The sequence below is a fragment of the Carya illinoinensis genome, chromosome 8 (assembly GCF_018687715.1).
Source record: "Carya illinoinensis cultivar Pawnee chromosome 8, C.illinoinensisPawnee_v1, whole genome shotgun sequence".
NCBI lineage: Eukaryota > Viridiplantae > Streptophyta > Magnoliopsida > Fagales > Juglandaceae > Carya > Carya illinoinensis.
This window is the reverse complement of record NC_056759.1, coordinates 11,366,129-11,384,979: the sequence shown is the minus strand read 5'-3', so window position 1 is coordinate 11,384,979 and position 18,851 is coordinate 11,366,129. Positions and strand designations below refer to the sequence as shown.

Sequence of the window (18,851 nt, the reverse complement as noted above, 5' to 3'; positions counted from 1 at the left end):
GAGAAGTTATTCTTAGAGCGAAGGAGTGCGGTGAAGCGGTTTTAAGGAAATGACCACCCTTCTCTCATTGAGATTCATGTTATTTGAACAAAGAAACGTTTACAAAGAAACGTTTATTGACTTAACTAACCGATCCTCTTCACATTCTGGCATATCAAGCTCATAAACAGGGGCTACAGCTCCAAAATAGGTCCCACAATTTTGATACTTAATTCGTATCTGAATATATATAACTGTATGACATTAACTTCATCTTAAAAAGAAAATTTACATCCATAAATGAACAGTCAAGTATGCCTCCGACAGCATTGTCTTAAGTCTCTACATATTGCCTATTATGCTGAAAAGCTAGAAGGATTTCTTGTTTATTTCCCATACAGTAACAATGTTTGACCTCATTGCTATAGAATCTTATTGTCGTTGTTGTTGTTGTTGGTATTATTATGTGTAATTACTATAGAATGTTATTGCTCGAGCTTTATGATGAATAGAAGCAACATCGAGCACATTCACGAGTTGAAATGCTGCTGCCATAGCTTCTGAAAACTCTTCTCAAGAAGAACCTGTGGGTAACCAGAAAAATGGACTGGTATTTACATCCCGCACTGGACCAATGGCTAATGAGATTGGTGTTTCTTTGCTCTGCCTTGAGAAAACAATGAATCATCTCTCTTAGAACTTTCAGGCTTTCGAGCCCATGCAGGTGCTTGATCTGGTCCATATCGATAATCATAGAAGAGCTCCTCACTAGCTTCAATCCGTTCCTTGGCAAAAATGCCTACTCGATGATCTCCTGCGACTAGCATTACCTATACATGCCAATGTATTAGCTCAACGAGTATTGACTAATACAACAGGGGTCGTTAATAGAAAGCCGCATACCTTTGCATAGCAATTAGGGTTTGATGAGTGGTTTGCAAATTTCAGCTTGTCTCCTTTGCGGTAAGCATCAAGGACAAACTGTAAATAAAGAGCTAGATGCTTTCAGATTTCAGATGACGTATACCAAGATGTTGAAGTAACAGTGTTTTGGACGTGGCTATGCAATTATGCATGGCAAGTATGAATAAGACGCCAAGCAAAGCAAATAGAGAAGGCAGGAATTGGAGAATGAAGAAGCTAAAAGGAAAATGATAAAGCTGTAAGGAAGCAGCACTTCAATTTTCATTCAAAGCTAGTTGTTTGTTGTATAAGGGGCATCCTCAGGCACAGCACTATAATCACCTTATAGGTTTTTTTTTTTTTTTTTTTCCACAAACTTTCATCTTTTCTCAAAATGGATATTTTCCTCCACATTTTTATGCCTCATTTGGTTACATAGATTAGATGAGATGAGAAATCTGTTAATAGTAGTGAGATAATTTCTTAATAGTAGTGAAATAAATTGAGTTAAGATTTTTATGGGATTTTGAGAAATGAGAGAAAAAAAGTTGAATAAAAAAATTATAAAATTAAAAGAGAGTTAGAATATATTTTTTTTTTCATATTATTTTGTTTTGGGATTTGAAAAGTAGAATTATTTTTTATGTTTTGTTTGGAAGTTTGAGAAATTTATAATGATAAGATAATAATTAGATGAAAAATTTGAAAATTTGTAATTAAAAATGTTTGTGATTGAATGGTGTTTGGATGTTGAGATAAGATAGTTTGAGAGGTTTGTAAAACCAAACCAGGTAATCTCAAGTAAGCTGATATAAGGAGAACATATAAAAACAAACAAGCTTCCATTTTACTTGCCCAGAAAATTCCTCCTCAACCTTTATATTTACCCTTCGTACATGTCTATCTCATATATTAATAGTAAAAAAAGCATAATGAAATGAAGATATTAAACTAAAAGTCTGCGTCAAAACATTTTGGTTAAAGTGATCCTGTTAAAAAAGATATTGAACATAAGGCTTCCAACTTGTTGATTAAATGCATAAAGGCTGGTGACCTTTAACTAGTAATAAGGCAGATCCGACATGAAGATACTAAACAATGTAGGTCACTTACCTGATCGTTTAAGTCAAAGAGGAAAGATGAATTTGCACGATCATAAATTTTCCCCCTCTTATCTGCTTCTCTATGGGAGATCAATTCACCGGTATACTCCCCAAGATAGTCATTTTTGTTCACAGGTTTCTGCAATCACATCAACCAATTCAGTGAAGAGACTAGACTAAAAACTATCAGGGGACAAAAGAAAGAATTGTCTTCAAACCTTCAAGAAGGCTCCCCATCCAGCAATATCAGACTTTGCCAAGAGAATCTGAAGTTAAGAAGAGAAAAATCAAAGGTTATGGTATGTCACATTGACTTGATCCTTTTAATGGACAGACTATCAATTTGGTCCTAAACACTAGGAGTTGCTCACTCTCTGCTGTTGCCTTAGAAGGAGCCTCATGTTTCCACATTGGCCATCTCCTCGTCGGGGCGGTTCACCTAACGAACCATCTCCACAACTGCATTAAGCAAGTATTATTAAAGATAAAAGGAACTACATATAATGAGACTACAATTTAGCAACACATGCACAGATAACCAGAAATAATTGAGTATAAAACCTAGATTGATGTAAACAAAAATTGCCAAAATCAAAGCCATCTTAAAAAAATAAAAATAAAAATAAAAAAAAGAAAGAGAAAAAAAAAGAAAAAAAAAAAGAGCCTTATCGTAACCACAACTGATACAGATGCAGCAAAAACTGTAAAGCAAGCCAACCCTCTTATATTAGTTAACAGACACCAAAAGAAGGAAAAAGAAAACTAGGAATTACATAAATGAAAAGGATACATGATTAAGATATACTCTGAAAGGTTACTTTGAATAAATCTCTTTTACCTATAAAAAAAAAAGATATACTCTGAAAGGTGAAAAACAAAATAAACTTCAAAAACAGCTTTAACAGACGTATAAAACAATTTCACAATATTTAAGGAGAAGCTCGTGTATAGATAAGTGAAAGATAAATAAATAAAAAGAGGTTTATCCAACACCAGTGAAGTATTAATATCAAATATTTGAAACCCATTACCTAACCCAGCAATTTCGGCAAACGTCTGGGTCACATTCACGTCCAGCAGCAAAGCATGGGCACTGCCGACTTCTGCATTGACTCTTTGCACAATGGCATCCCCTGAACCGATTTTTACAGCTCTTTGAGCATCTGAAACATTTGAAAGTTCTATCTCATTTCATTTTTCAGGTTCATATATGCAACTGGAAAAACTTTTCGTCAACAGAAAAAAAAATCCAAGCAAATGATTCGCATATCAGCTTTATTTGAAATTGAATGCAACAGAATCTCTAATAAGCACAGAATGAAAATTTCTGAAGGATATACCTGAAAAAATTAAACCGGGCATGAAAAATCTATTTTATCTGGACTGTAGGATAGAATGCTGAAGAGTTATTTAGACCAATTGGACCACCAAAAGTCAAAATCACAATTTCTCTATTTAAGGATTGTTGATGAAGAAAAAGTCCCAATAATTGATTTTTAACCCTTAATTATATCATTTAACAACAATATTTGATTTGCTATCTTAATTATAATTTGTCAATTCCAGTCAACTCTCAGCACCATCATATTCTGCCTTGATTCTAGGATTGATTAGAAGTAGTCCTAATGTTAGACTAAAAACCCAATCTCAACATTCAAGGGCTTGAGTCAATCTCCTGAATCAGGAGTTCTGCCTCAGGATGCAGGGGCAGCATTTCCCTTTCTGGTAAATATCCTTTTTGTAAGCCTTAAAAGTTTCTATGTATTGGAATTTGTGAGTTATGAGAACAAATTATTCTAGATAATTTTTTGAGTTCTAGTCTTCTCAAACTTGAGTTTTGAATTCAATGGTTAATTTTTTTGCTTCTGCTACACCATACCACTTCAAGGCATATTAGAAATTTGTTTGGTCTAAGGTCTACACCGATCTGTTTGATACAGTTATTTGGAATCATCAAGTGATTTCTCTTGGAAATATATGCATGTCCATGCGTCTTGTGCACATTTGGGTGGTTCCTTATAACTAATACATGGTCTAGTCTGCTGTGCTGCTCATGCTTTCTAATTTATTTGGAAGAAAATCTAGTGACTATACCAAAAGGCAATTTATTTTTTGGCACCTTCTATGCATCACATAGCTTAGATTTAACCTGGAATATTCATTAACCATGATGAAAATGCAACATAGTCACAACTTGAACAGCTAAATATATAAAAACTTGAGCATACCCACAATATTTTTCGCAGCAAGTTCCATTATGTAGACAAGGGCATTGCTTTCCACACATAGACTGGCATCCACATGGGGTATATTGCTTACAAGACTGGTTTTTCCCATCGGCGATTCTTTTCCAAATTGATGGGTGGCCAGCAGATTTCCAAGAATATTTAAACTTCCGCGTTTTGCCCCTTCTACGTAGCAGCCGTGATCTCACTTGCATCTCATGGTCCTAAGAAAATAATGCAATCAAATTAATCAAGGCTCTATATGTTGCAAATAAAGGCTTATTGACAATAACAGGTTAAAAGGCAAGTGGATAATTAAATTCAGAAGCCAAAAGATAACTTGCAGCCATCCTTAGTTCAATCATCTTTACCCACTATACTTTACAGGTGTCATGTTATTCCAAATGGTTCATCCACTAAACTTGGATAGACCAGATTACAGTCAGTAAACCCATAACACTGAAGCTGGATACTGTCACTACAGATATCTTGAGTGAGACAAAGCACATGGAGCTCCTTTGAGCTTTACCAAAAAAAGTTGTACAACCTTTAAGTGAAGGAAGAAGACTACATTTGCAGACACAATTCATTTGACCAAATTGTAAAATCCAAATGGTTGAACCTTGATACATGTGTGCTTGCAGTTGTGGATAGTGAACACACTTTGTGTTTAAGAAATTTAAGAATGTTGAGCATATACTAACAAACTATTTCCATCCATCCTATCCCTCATTTCTTCTTCAGTCAATGAAAAAATATCATCAAAATAAGCTTGATAGGAAGAGAGAAGAATATCCCCATTGCTCAGCTAGTAAGGCAGCAATTCCACAACCTAGTTTTGAATCTCACCGGAGTTACAAAGCCTTCTTCAGTAGCTATAAAAAAAATCAAAAGGAAAATAACAAGCAAGAAAAATAACTTGGAATACTTACAGTATATTCCATATCAGCTTTCCCATTGTCTTCCATTGATGAACTTGGTGGAACAATAGATCTGTTCGGCGTCAAAGCTCCCCCTTCATGCATGTAACAGGATACCTCCATGCATGTCTTTAGACCAGAAAGCAAGTTCCTGGCTATGAGACAGCTGCAAAGCATGAGCCCTACATTAAGTGCAAACCGATAAACAAAGATACCTGAATCCCACCTTGAAAATAAGAAGGATAAAAACATGCACAAGAAAATCTACATTCAATTTATTAAGTCAGACATCTGTCAAAAGAAAACCAAACCTCTGTTGCAAGTACCCCAACACCGTGCCAACCCCCCCACCCCCAACAAAAGCAGGGAAAAAATAATAGACAAATCAGGCTAGAGTATCCGGCTCTGATGGATTTAAACAAAGCCACTTATTTGTTTCTCATTTTTCAGGCCATTCCCTGTCTATCAACCACATGAAGTGTGGGTCACAATGATTTTGTTAAATATGTTAATGTTTCACATGCTCCACAAGTGGCTGAGATATCACCCAAGTATGAAATAGAGCATCAACTGCACTTGACACAAACTAACATAACCCTGATAAGTCACCACAAAAACACTGTGGTCCATTAACGCGCCATTGCTTCTAGAAAACTAAAAGGGGCATATTCAGTAATTAAAAGACATAAACAAACAAGTTATTCTAAGTAACCAAAAGTAACAGTGAGAGACTCAGTTCATATTGATACAAAGAAACTGGAGATATTAAACAATATATAAGCACCCTTCCAAAACTAAATTGGATGCTATCCCTGAGTTCCTCTCTATGACACTGCATTTTTCTTAGAGTGAGTCAAATAGCAGTCACTCAATGAAAGAAAGAAACTATTAAGTTCCTTATTTTATTTTATTGTTCACGTAAGATGTTGTAAAAAAGCATGCAAAGCAAAAGGCTCCATACCTGTTTCTTCCAAACATCTCTATACCCTTTAAATACAGTTCTTTCTCAATTGGTTTCCATTCAGAGCTACCTAACCCTTCAGCACTTCTTCCTACGGAATTGGATGATTGGTTCAGTTCAGGCACTTTTCTGGTGTCTTTTATTTCATCTCTGGCATCGTCCTCAGACCTATCACTGGAAGCACTAAAAGAACTAACAAATTCACTTAAGGTATGTTCAGCAGGTTCCTTTGGAGAGCCTTTGGGCATCGTTTGACTTTCACCATTGTCACTTGAAGTGCGATTCTGAGCTGGTGGAGCTTCACTAGTTATAGTTACCACCTCCGGAGCTGAAAACATCTTCTGTTTCTTACTGGAACCCTGGAAATCATCAGAAACCAATGTTGCGTCATGTAGTGCCGTGTCTGTGTTCTTCATGAAATTGCGCTTCCCCATCCTTTGGTTGTCTATTGCTGTAACATTCACATCTGAAATTGTGGCAGCAACTTCTGAACTACAAACAGCTTCTGAAATAACAGGTGTACTTTTTCCAAAAATGCATCCTTCATCTTGTATAACGTTTGCATTATCATGAGAACCTCGCTCTTCAGCATTAACAGGAGTCCCAACCCTCTCTTCTGAATTTGTATGCTCCATCCTCTGAAAATCATCGATAGTTGAACTTTCTGGCATGTCTTTGACAGCTCTTAACTGCAAGAATCTGATCAATTTCACACTTTTCCCATGCAAGAGTGGAGAAAGCCTCATGTAAACATGGACGGAAGGTAGTGATTATATAAAAAAGGCCTCTAATTTAAAATAAAAAAAGAAGAGAATGAAATGAAGCAGTTTGTTTCACCTGCGTTTCTTGAGTTACATTGTGCACTATCATTTATCACAGTTTCTTAAAACAGTTTCTATGTGATCTATTTTTTCTAATTAGTTTGATCATAAACTCAACTCTAAATGAGCAAAAATGATTTAGAAGGGATGGAGCATCATTCAAAAGTGACATTTTCGTCTCAATAATATAAAAGCACTTGGATTAAATTGTATATTAAGCAGAAAAGATGCATCCCATAAATGAACTCCTCCCTTTTCTGATTACTATTATCAAACTACCCGTCTAGTAATATGCTAATCATTTACAAGAAGGAACTGATTGTAACTAGGAAGCTGCAATGTTAACTCGATTATAAAAGTGAACACCATCCAATATCCTCAACAACACTGACACGCATCACCCAAAGAACACAAACTGACACCCACAAACGGGCCAACTAGAAACAAAGCAAGAGGACTGAAAATCATGTCATCCAACATTGCAAGAGAGGAAAAAGATCCATACCTGAAGGTAACACTGAGAACTGCAAGGTATCCGGTCTTCTTCATGTTCAGACCAGTATGACTGCTTTTCGGTCTGTCAAGAAAAGCCTCTGGTCAAATGAATGAATAAAAACAAAATATTTCATCAGAACTTAAACAACTGCTTCTTACGGGATAACTTAAAGCTTGAGAACAGCCATGCAGCCGGCAGTCAAATAGCTGTTGTATAGATGCAAACAGATAAGCGTACAAGCAATCAAAGGATTATATCAGATACTGCAATGCTAACGATTCTTTTCAAAAAATAATACAGATAAGAAATAGTCTAGGAGCACTTACCATACAGCGACGACAGAAAAGGTTATCAAAAGAATCTAAAGCAGCACTAAGGCTCTTGTCCAACGATAGGCCAACATCAGGTCCAAATTCCTCAGAGGTGTTGGAGTTCAGATCAAGTTTCTCATGATGCTTCTCCTTAAGTGTGTTATATCGCTCCTGCAATTTAAAAAGACATACAACAATCAGCAATGAAAAAGATGCTCAGAAAAAATTAACACCAATCATACTTTAAAATAAAAAACTGAGAATATTCTACTGCCCTCCAGAAGTAATGCTCAATAATCTGGCTCAAAAACCCCAAGGGGTTGGCCCAAGTGGTGAAGGCCTTGGTCTTGGGGTACCACTCCCTTCAAGGTCCAAGGTTTAACACCTCATGGGTTTAAACAATCAATTGGGATCACACCCCCTAGTGAAAAACCAATGATTTAACCAGTTCCATGTAGGAAAACTTCCGAGGGTGCAGTGCAGGGGACTGGGGTTTACTTTGCAGGAGTAGGTCGGAAGGGCCTGCCTTGAAGAGGTTTCCCGACATCAAAATAAAATAATAATAATAATAATCTGGCTCAAAATGCTCAATACTTCCTGGATTTTCAAATTACTTGGATTTCCAAAGTGGTGCCTCCAATAATCTGGCTCAAAGTGTTCAATACTTCCTCACCTAGCCCATGCTCCTGAAAAGCCATCCTGCCATATTCAACACGGGAAAGGTTTATTTTTTGTTAAAATATATTTTAATTGACAAAGATACAATTGTAAAGAGTATATACGATCAACAATTAAACACATTTAATGGTCACTGTATGCCTGTCTGCCTGGAAAACTTCAGAAGCAAGTCAAACATCTTCTAAATTCCATGCATTAAAAGTCAGCAAAATCTAGGAGTTTCATTATCATTGTCTTAAAATGATATTGACAACACGATATTTAGCCTTGCATTTTGTTTCTTGGTCTCAATTCTCCCTTCGATATATGTTTATGCCTGAGCATGCTCTCTGCAGAAGGATTGTCATCATTGGAACAGTGAAAATGCAAAGGTCTTTCTCTGAAGAGAGTTTGACCACCAAACTCTGAAATATCCTTTGCAAGTCTAGCATCTCATTTAAACTTACCATAAAATACGATCTTCCCCTTCTGAAAACTCATGCTTCTCTTCCTCACGTTCTGTAATGTCATCTTCACTGTCACTACAGACCAGTGCCTCACCACCATGTTGATCATAGTAGATGCGCCTTCTTCCAACCACTGACTGGTCTTCAGCCATTCTCTGATTTCTGCGCTAAGTGCAACAAATTTAAGATAATAGGGAAAGAGAGAAAATCTTCCTATGAAACAAAATTTAACAAGAAAAAAAAAACATGAATGAAGAGCGATAGACAAGTATATATTAACAAATGTCCAATTGAGTAAGCCAAAATGGAGAGGACTGACTCCATACCTGTCCAAAAATATCCAAGTTGTATAAGGTGGTAACCTTTCAACAGGGGGAAGCTTGATATTTGTTGACAATACCACTTCGTGAACATTAATATAATCCTTGTCACCAAAACCTTGTGCAGATCCATTAAACTTACAGAAAGGACGTTCCATTCTTGAAGAAAGCATTTTACCAACCCCATTTTCAGTGAGTGAAACCTCTGTTTTTGATGCCACCAATATAACTTGAGAAACATGACGCTCTAGCTTCATTCCATTTTTCACAAGTTTTTCCTGTGCAAGAAAATAAGTAGGAGCTAGTCACAACTGGTTAGCAACACGTGCCAAAGCAGGCTTCTCATTCTCAGTAGTTAAGTGATGTGTAAAACCAAATCCAAAGACATACTTGTAACTATTATAGTCAAAATGAGTAAAAACTAATCCATTCACGATCAGAGGCCCAATTCAACCAAGCTGTTTGATTGCTTTACATTAACAATGTACAAACAGTCAAACACCAAGCTGTACAAACATTAACAACGTGCAATACAGAACAATGTTGTATATTGCACAACAGACAGGGCTTACCAGTATTCCAGAACCATAGAGAGAATTTTCCATACCATGAAGCAAACACAAGTATGACTCACTCAACTCGAATAAATCACAAAAGAACCAAAAATCCTAGATGCCGGGGCAATTAATTTTGGTTAATGTGCATACTACTTGATGAAGTTTTGAAATCGATAGTAACGGGATTCAATTCTAACTTGGGGTATGCAAGTATTAAATAAATTGATTTTAAAATAACTCGTGCAAAATTTAGTAGAAAGTGGACAACTCTAGACTCAACAACAACAATACCACCACCAAAAACGATAGTAAAAACATAAGAATTCCAGTTCTGAGAATTGATTGGTCCAGAAGAAAATATGAAACAAGAGACTTACTTTGATTGAAACAATTCTCTCCGCTTCAATTTGCTTCTTTAGCTGATTTATGTTATACGACAAGGCTCCAAGAGCTTCACTTGAATGTTCTCCGCTAGGTTTCTGTCAATGTATAAAACGTCAGATTTCAAATAATTTTATTTCTTTTTTAAAAAATTGCACAATTATCGAAGTGCCTGGCCTATACTCTGTACTAGCTCTTCGGAGAGGCAAGGTTTCTGTTTAGTCGCAGAGAAATTACAGGAAAAAAACTCAAGAGGTCATTGCTATTACTACAATTTCACTACGAACTTGATGTTTATTGCAAATTATAACTAGTACGATAGTTTTTTTTTTTCCCCTAATTCCCCGTTCGGCTCAGAGAAAAAAATCAATTTCACAACAAACAAATGGAGGAATTATTACTAGTATTACAAATTAAAAGTGGTATTTCCGAAAAAAAAAAAACCTCGAGATTTCATTTCCAGAAATTCAGGGTACTTGAAATCAAATCTTTTCAAATATCCACATAACAAGAGGATTAAGATTTACAAGAAAATCATCGGAATCGCGATACTAATAAGAGAGTAAGTGAAAGAACAGAGAGAGAGATTGACTTTGAGTTTTGTTGCAGAGTCGCTTACTTTGGAGACCATGGCTGCTCTGCACCGCCCCTCGGACGACGAATACGGAGAAATGAACGTAAAAGAAACTTGGCTTTGACACGTGTGAAGTTGGTGACGTGGCCTACGAACCGCTCTAGTATAAAACCTGCTCAAAAATGCGAAAGCAAGCGCACGTGGCAAACGGCATCCAGTCGGCGTGCTAAGTCAGTATCTACTTTTTTTTATTTTAAAAATTTATTATGTATAAAATAAACTCCCATATTAATTTATATATTAATATTATTTTTTTATATTTAAAATATAAATTATTATTATTTTTAATAAAATTTATTCTTTAATTAATCACATGAGATTAGTATATATATTAATATTTAATTATATTTATAACTAAATTTTTCCTATTTTTAATTAATTATATTGTGTAGTTATATCACAATGCTTTCTTAAATGAATTTACGTCTAACAAGTCCTATCAAATTTTCAAGTTATGACACTACACATAGATAATTTTTATTTAAATAACCGAAACGCTCTCATGTCCATGCCAATGAATCTTATCAACAAAGTTGCGTATTTTTTTTTTTTTTTTCTAATTTTCAAAGTTGCGTAATTTGATATCACACTAATTCAACAAAATTAGCAGACTCCCTCTTCGTTTTCCTCTCCATTTTCCTTTTTTTTTTTTTCTTTCTTTCTCTTTGTTTAATTTTAGTCTTAACCATTCACACACGCTAAATCAACATCCTTGGAAAGAATGAATATGAAAAAGAAACAGCTCTTCATCAAAATAATTTGAAAATCAAAAAGTATATTAAGACCAGATTAAAAGCAAGAAAAATAAAAAAGAAAAAAAAGATTTCACAGTCATAACCATCTTCTTCACATTTTGGTATGGAGTTAAAATAGTATTAAAAAGGCAAAACTTGAAATTTTGTTTTACAAATAATCCCAAAAACATGAGGGAGATGTCAAGCTGTAGAAGTTACCCAAAAAAGAAAAACACATCAGATGGATCTATTCAAAAATCCTAAGTCAAAAAACATAGAACTAGTGCAATCCAAAAAGTAGAATCGGAAGAAAAAAGAGAAAAAAAGATAAAGATTTCAAAGGAGAATGATCTAATAAAGAGAAAAGAGAGATTTGCTTTACTTTCAGTGTTCTTCTCGCTGAAGAAGAAACTTTGCTCTACTACTTTGCTTTTCTCTTCCTTTCTATTTTCTTGTTTTTTGGTTTCCATCTTTTTATTCTATGTACGCAATCGTTTACCCCTGCTTGCCCACCTCGCTTGCACCCAGTAGAATTGTTATTTTTATTTTGTCATTTTTGTTTTTATGAATTAATAACTAAAAAAACTCCAATAAAAATAAATATGTAGTGTAGACCTTTTAAAGTATAAAAACTCTTAATTCATTGTCCTAATTTTTAAATTTTCATTTAAGTAAATGATATAATTTATCATCTTTTCAATTATTATTATTTATTTTATATTAATATATGGGTGGCTCTACCGCCAAACCTACCTCTAGTGGATTTTGTGTGTTTCTTTTGACTTTTTTTTATTATTTTTTTAGTATTTTTAAATTTTTTTTTATAAAAATCACAACATTATTAAAATATACTTACTTAATCATTAAGTAAAAAAATTTAAAAAAATACCCAACATGAGCTACCAACGGTCTCCCAGCATATTTGTTAATAAATAAAAAATGGGTGGAGAAATAACCCCAATCTAGAAAAAACAAATATAAAAGTATTAACTATATCAATGACCAATCTCAATAGATTTATGTATCTTTGTGTCTAAACTAGTTAACTAAAAGTTGACTTGATCTAATTTTCAATTTTCTATAATACTTTAGACGTGTGAGTGAAAGATAGATATCATAGATTTTTCACTTCGTGTGAGTAGCCGCTAGAAGATTAGACTGAGAATTTGAAAAAACTTGTATTAAATTTTTCATGAAAATGAAATCCTCCTACACGAGAACCATATAACCTCTTCTCTCGTAACAAACTCTTGTAGAGCAAAGAAAGATGTGGGTCTCCCTATCAAATGCTAATAAATGGACATAACAACTATGGATTTAAAATCCACTTAGACCAACACCCTAATTAAAAGGACATGACAACTGGATACAACTAAAGAAAAAAGCCTCCAGGCTCTACACAATACTAAAAGAAAACCACATTTAGGCTAACCCACTACAGACCACTTCCTTATTTTCACCGTTAGACCACTTCGGATCTTCACATCGATGTTTGCTCCTTATACATTTCACTTTTAAAGCACCTTCCCCACAAGGTGTGAGAAGGAAGCTTTAAGCTAATAGTAGTTCTCTCAAGTGTCTTCCACCATGCTCTATCCTTGCCAATGAATCAAAAGTTAAGTCAATTATGAAGGGGGCAGATTCTTCTTCGGTCGAAAACTTCTTCTAGTTTTGGTTATAAAACACCCAGAGTATTAACCAAGGAAAGCAGTGTCACTACTGACTACTGTGATGTGTTCACTGAATCGTTTCTTAAGATGAGAATTAAGGAAGATAGGGTGAATTACAGTTGTAGGTGGTAACTTTAGCTTTGTTAGAGCTTAACAGAGGACAGGTTGGATGAATAAAATGTATTTCATTGTCTCGCATAAAGTGTATACAGTGTGTACAATTTATAGAGAACTTTGAATAACTCTGTTCCTATACATTAGGTATTTGAAAATCAAAAAAATAGAACAGCTGCAACGTAGACTACATCAATTACAACAATTCTAACAAACTCGATTCTGGTGGATTTTTGAATGGTTCAACCTTTATCTCCAATACGCCCCCTCAATCGAATGGGAAAATCTTGAACATGAAGGTTGTCACGTAAGTATTGAAAGCGAACCGGGGACAGCGGTTTGGTAAGTAAATCAGCAAGCTGGTTTTTTGTGGAAAGAAAAGAGACCTGAAGCTTTTTTGCCAAAACTTGATCTATAACATAGTGAAAATCAATTTCAATATGTTTTGTCCGTGCATGAAAAACTGGATTAGAGGATAAATTAGTTGCTCCAATATTATCACACCACAATTTTGGACTCGTTACCAAGGGAAGCAGCAGATAAAATAATATTGATTGAATCCAATGTAACTCTGCTACTGTGTTGGAGAGGGACTTATACTCAGATTCGGTGCTGCTACGAGCAACTGTAGGTTGCTGTTTGCAGCTCCAACTGATTAAATTTGAGCTATGAAAAACGCAATAGGCTCCAACACTGTGTCTATCATCTTTATCAGCAGCCCAGTCAGCATCACTGAATCCTTGAAGAGAGTGATCTGAGATACTGAGAAACTGAAGTGCATGGCTAACCGTAAACTTTAGATACCTAACAATTTGTTTGACAGCTTGCCAATGAATGTCTTTAGGTTGATGCATGAATTTGCTAACTTTGTGCATTGTGAAAGCAATATCGGGACATGTAAATCCCAAGTAATGTAAAACACCAACCGTGCTTCTATATAGCTATGGATCAGAAAAATCTTTGCCATCATATTTAGATAAAGCGCAAGTGATACTCATAAGAGTCAAACAAGGCTTGGCATCATGCATGTTTACTCGCTGGAGCAGGTCATCTATATATTTTCGTTGAGTCAAATAGAGATTATTGCCATCGAACAAGGCTTCTACACTCAAAAAATAGGAAAGTTTGTCTAAATCTTTTATCGGAAAAACTGAGCCCAGCTACTGAATAAAGTGATCTATCTCAACAAAAGATATTCCAGTGATGATTATATCATCAACATATATAAGTATGAAGATGGAAAAATTATTCTTGTGAAGAGTGAATAAGGATGTATCTGCCTTTGAGCCAACGAACCCCAGGTGTTGTAATGCTTCGGTAAGTCTAGAAAGCCAGGCCCTTGGAGCCTGCTTAAGTCTGTATAAACTCTTTTTTAAATGACAAACATGATTGGGAAAATCAGGGTGAACATACCCTTATGGTTGCTGCATGTAAACTTCTTCATGGAGTGAACCGTGTAAAAATGCATTTTGAGCGTCAATCTACTTGATAGGCCATTCGTGTAACTGCTAGAGATAATAGCAACCTTATAGTTCCAGGCTTAACCACAAGGCTAAAAGTATTTGTGAAGTCCACACCAGGTTGTTGATGATATCCTTTTACCACCAGTTGCACTTTAAAACGCTCAATGTTGTTGTTTGCATGTTTTTTAATTCGGAAGACCCATTTATTACCAACAAGGTTCTAACTTGGTGTGTGTGGGACAAGATCCCAAGTACCATTTTTGACAAGAGCATTGAACTCAATATCTATGGCTTCACACAGTGATGATCCTTAGAGGCTTCAGAAAAACATGTAGGTTCTGTAAGACAGGAAATATGATTAGATAATAAGCATGCAGGTAGGGGGTATCGAGCTATACCAACATATGGGGCTTTCGGTTTGAGGGAGTTGGTCTGAGATCTGGTCAGCATACGGGTTGGTTGCTGTCGTGGAACTTGCTCAACTGGGCTAGGAAGATATGGAGAGGTATTCGAGATGAGGTCTCCAACAGCAGCACTTGAATTTTGAATAGAGGTCCCTGCTGGTGGTGCAGCATCATTCGATTTTAAATAAAGATAACTGAATATCCGAAGGGTCCTGATTTTGTGGAAGGATCGAAGGATTGGGCAACGAAGTAGGTGGAAGTAGGAGAGGACTTGCATGATGATTTGGAGTAGGCGAACGACAAAAAGAGGATGGAAGGGAAAAAAAACTCTGTTTCGGGAGGAGGGAATGTGGAGGATTCTTTGTGGTATGGGAATAAGGACTCATAAAAAATGACATAGCGTGAGACATATTTTACCTGTGGCCAAATCAAGTCATTTGTAGCCCTAGTGTGAAAGACTATAACCAAGAAAAATACAAGTTTTGGAGCGAAAATCAATTTTATGTTTGTTAAAAACGTGCAAGTTTGGCCAACAAGCACATCCAAAAACACGCATGAAAATAGATTCGACATCTGATTTTAATTTCAAAGGAAAGATCCAAATGAATTTTGTAAAGGCATCCAAAAAACAAACATAATAGCGAGATCCATACTAGAAATAACCGAGTTGGGTCCCCAGACATCGGAATAAATTAATTCAAGGGGTTGGGAAACAGAGTGAGTGGAAGCATAAAAAGGTAAATTATGGCTTTTAGCCATCTCACACTCAGGACAAACTTTATGTCTATTATTGGAACCAACAGGTAAATTATTATTAGTAAGCACATGTCGAACAGTAATGTAAGAAGCATGACCAAGACGACGATGCCAGTCGGCAATGGAGACACGAGCACCAACAAATGCAGAAGGAAGACAGCGCTAAAGAGATGGAGAGAAACAATAAAGGTCATCGGACATAGAACCTTTATGTAGGACGTTCCCCGAGTAATCCTTGAGCAGAAAAAAAGAACTGTGAAACTCAAAACAAACATGATTATCTTGAGAAAATTTTTGGTAATTTGTAAGACGACGATACTATTATCAAGAATAAAGGTAGAAGAGGAATTAGATAGAGAAGCAGTTCCAATATGAGTTATAGGCAACCTGTACCATCACCTATTTGAATTTGATCATTGCTAGAAAATTCATCAGTTTGGATATGCAGATTATTCATGTTGTTGGTCAGATGATGCGTCGCACCAATGTCAGGAATCCATTCTTGTTCATGAGATTGTTGTGGAGATTGGTTGGAGGTGAAGTTGGCCTGTGGATTTGAGCAGGGTGGTGGAGTGTGGAAATGAGGATCAAATCGTTTATAACAACAGGAAGTAGTGTGGCCAAGCTTGTCACATAGTTGACATAACAAGATGATGTTGGATCTACTACCACCACCGTAGCCATGGAATGGAGCACGTCCCCTGCCTCGAGGAGTAGTGAAGGGGCCACGACTTCGTCCACCTTAAAAATGGGGTTTGGTGGCAACATTGGCCAAAGCAGTAGGCAAGGATAGAAGCTGAGTATTATGTAGAAGGCGAGCCTCACAGGTGAGGAGCATGGAATAAAGATCTTCCAAGGTGAGGGAATCAGCACGGTGAGAGACCAAGGACACAAGTGAATCATACTCTGGACCGAGTCCAGCAAGTAAATAAGTGATAATATCATCACACTGCAACGATTGGCTAGCAATAGCTAAGTCATCGGTGAGACGTTTAATCGTCATGAAGTAATCAGTGGTAGATTGGCTCCCTTTCCGAAGTGTAGAGAGCTGAAAGTGAACATGAATGGCTTTAGCACGAGACTGTGATGCAAAGGCAGAGAGTAACGCCATCCAAACTGCAGCAGAGGTGGTGCAATGAGCAACTTGGGCGAGGACATCTTCTGAGAGAGAAGAATTAATGTAGCTAAGGATAAGATTATCTTGAGTTTCCCAAAAATCGTAGGCTGGGTTGGGGGTTAAGGTGCCATCAGCGGCAGAAATTGTTTTAGCAGGCTATGGGAGGGTGCTGTTGATATAGTTGAAGACTTTCTAGCCTTTGAGGTAGGGTAACATGGTAGCTTTCCATGTGGGGTAGTTGGTACAGGTGAGTTTAGTAAGATTGATGGAGGAAGATGGGTTGAAGGTGGGAAGGTTGGAGGTTGGTGAGGAAGGCATTATGGGAAGGATCAGTGTAGACGTTAGTCTTGCTGGCTCTGTGATACCATGTTAGAGCTTAACAGAGGAAAGGTTGGATGAATAAAATATATTTCATTGTCTCGCATAAAGTGTATACAGCGTGTACAATTTATAGAGAACTTTTAGTAACTCTGTTCCTATACATCAAGTATTTAAAAATCAAAAAAATAAAACAACTACAACATAGACTACATCAGTTACAACAATTCTAACAAACTCGATTCTGGTGGATCTTTGAATGGTTCAACCTTTATCTCCAATAAGCTTGTATGCTACTCCTTCGATGAGATTGTAGATCTGGAATGAACTATAGAAACAAGAGGCTAATTTCATATTACGTCATTGTGTGGCAAAGGTTTGGTGGTAAGGTTGAAGCCCTCGGTAAACCAAGTCACATGCTGAAGATTCTTATGCTTTTCTTAAATTAGCATACCATGCCATCCATTCTTGGGCTCAGTGTAGGTTATGGCGAAGGAGTTGCAACATGAGATCCTAGAATTACAAAGTTGTCTCTATTTTCTCAACCCGTGTAGTGCCTAGTATGTAAGAAAGCAACCTAGGTGGGGGCTATCCATATAAGGTCTCAAAAGAAACACCTTGGTTAAGGTGTGTAGGTTGTATTGTACCAGCATTTTGTGAGAGACACCCAGTCAACCCAATCTTTAGGTCGATTCCTTCACAAAGCACGTTAAGTAAGTCTCCATTTACTTGTTCACTGACTCTTATTGCCCACCAGTTTTGGGGTGGAAAGCACTGCTGAAAGCTAGCTGAATCCCCTACGCCCTAAACAATTCTTTCAAAAATTGACTAGTGAAGGTACTATCCCTATTTGACACAATGAACTGAGGTAATCTATGGAGCTTGTACACATATTATACGAATAATGGAGCCACTGACTTGGCTTAGTAAGGGTGACCCAATGGAATAAAATGGCTATATTTGGTTAGGAAATCCATCCACAACTACCCATAGGGTACTGAAACCATTAGAATTAGGCAACCCTTCTATAGAATCCATAGTAATGTGAGTCCATGTTTGAGAAGGAATAGGGAAGGGCTATAGTAGCCCACTTAGGAAGGACTAATTTGTCTTGTGAAGTTGGCAAACATCACAACTCCTGATGAATCTCTTGACATCCGATTTTAGTCCAAGCCAGTAAAATCCCTTTCTCACTCAATAAATGGTCTTGTCAAATCCAAAATGCCCCCCATGCATTTCCATGCAAGAATTGAAGAAGCTTAGCCTCAAACTCAGGGCTGCTTGCAATGTAAAGCCTTCCCTTGTAGAAACAAAGTCCATCTCTCAGTGAATAATGCTGAGATAACTCATCCCGGTGATATTTAGATATCAATTCTTGTAGACTTGAGTCCTTGTCGTACCCTTCTTAATTTCTTCCACCAATTTAACAAAAGGTACTGACATTAAGACTAAGGAGACCTTTTGTTTCTCCTCATCCTTGCGGTATAGTGCATCTGCCACCCTATTTTTCTACCTCTTTTTGTACTTGACAATAAAGTCA

At 36.4% G+C, this 18,851-nt stretch overlaps 1 protein-coding gene across 4 annotated transcripts; it reads right to left on the bottom strand.

Moving 5' to 3' along the window:
* Positions 1-216: 216 nt before the first annotated feature.
* Positions 217-10,841, bottom strand: LOC122318333 (histone-lysine N-methyltransferase EZA1-like). Of its 4 annotated transcripts, none has more exons than XM_043135587.1 (17): positions 10,721-10,841; positions 10,098-10,199; positions 9,170-9,441; positions 8,844-9,005; positions 8,334-8,418; positions 7,735-7,890; positions 7,567-7,614; positions 7,418-7,489; positions 6,092-6,780; positions 5,143-5,296; positions 4,214-4,434; positions 3,017-3,148; positions 2,357-2,444; positions 2,204-2,251; positions 1,996-2,124; positions 883-960; positions 217-809 (listed from the first exon to the last, which is right to left on the bottom strand). In XM_043135587.1, exons 1-17 carry the CDS (start codon positions 10,730-10,732, stop codon positions 618-620), a joined length of 2,640 nt encoding a protein of 879 aa, XP_042991521.1. In that variant the 5' UTR covers positions 10,733-10,841; the 3' UTR covers positions 217-617. The 4 variants fall into 4 exon arrangements, 3 of the variants coding, with proteins under 3 accessions (XP_042991521.1, XP_042991520.1, XP_042991522.1); XM_043135586.1 differs by having other exon boundaries at positions 10,694-10,747; XM_043135588.1 differs by lacking the exon at positions 10,721-10,841 and adding an exon at positions 10,546-10,668.
* Between the last annotated feature and the right edge of the window lie 8,010 nt (positions 10,842-18,851).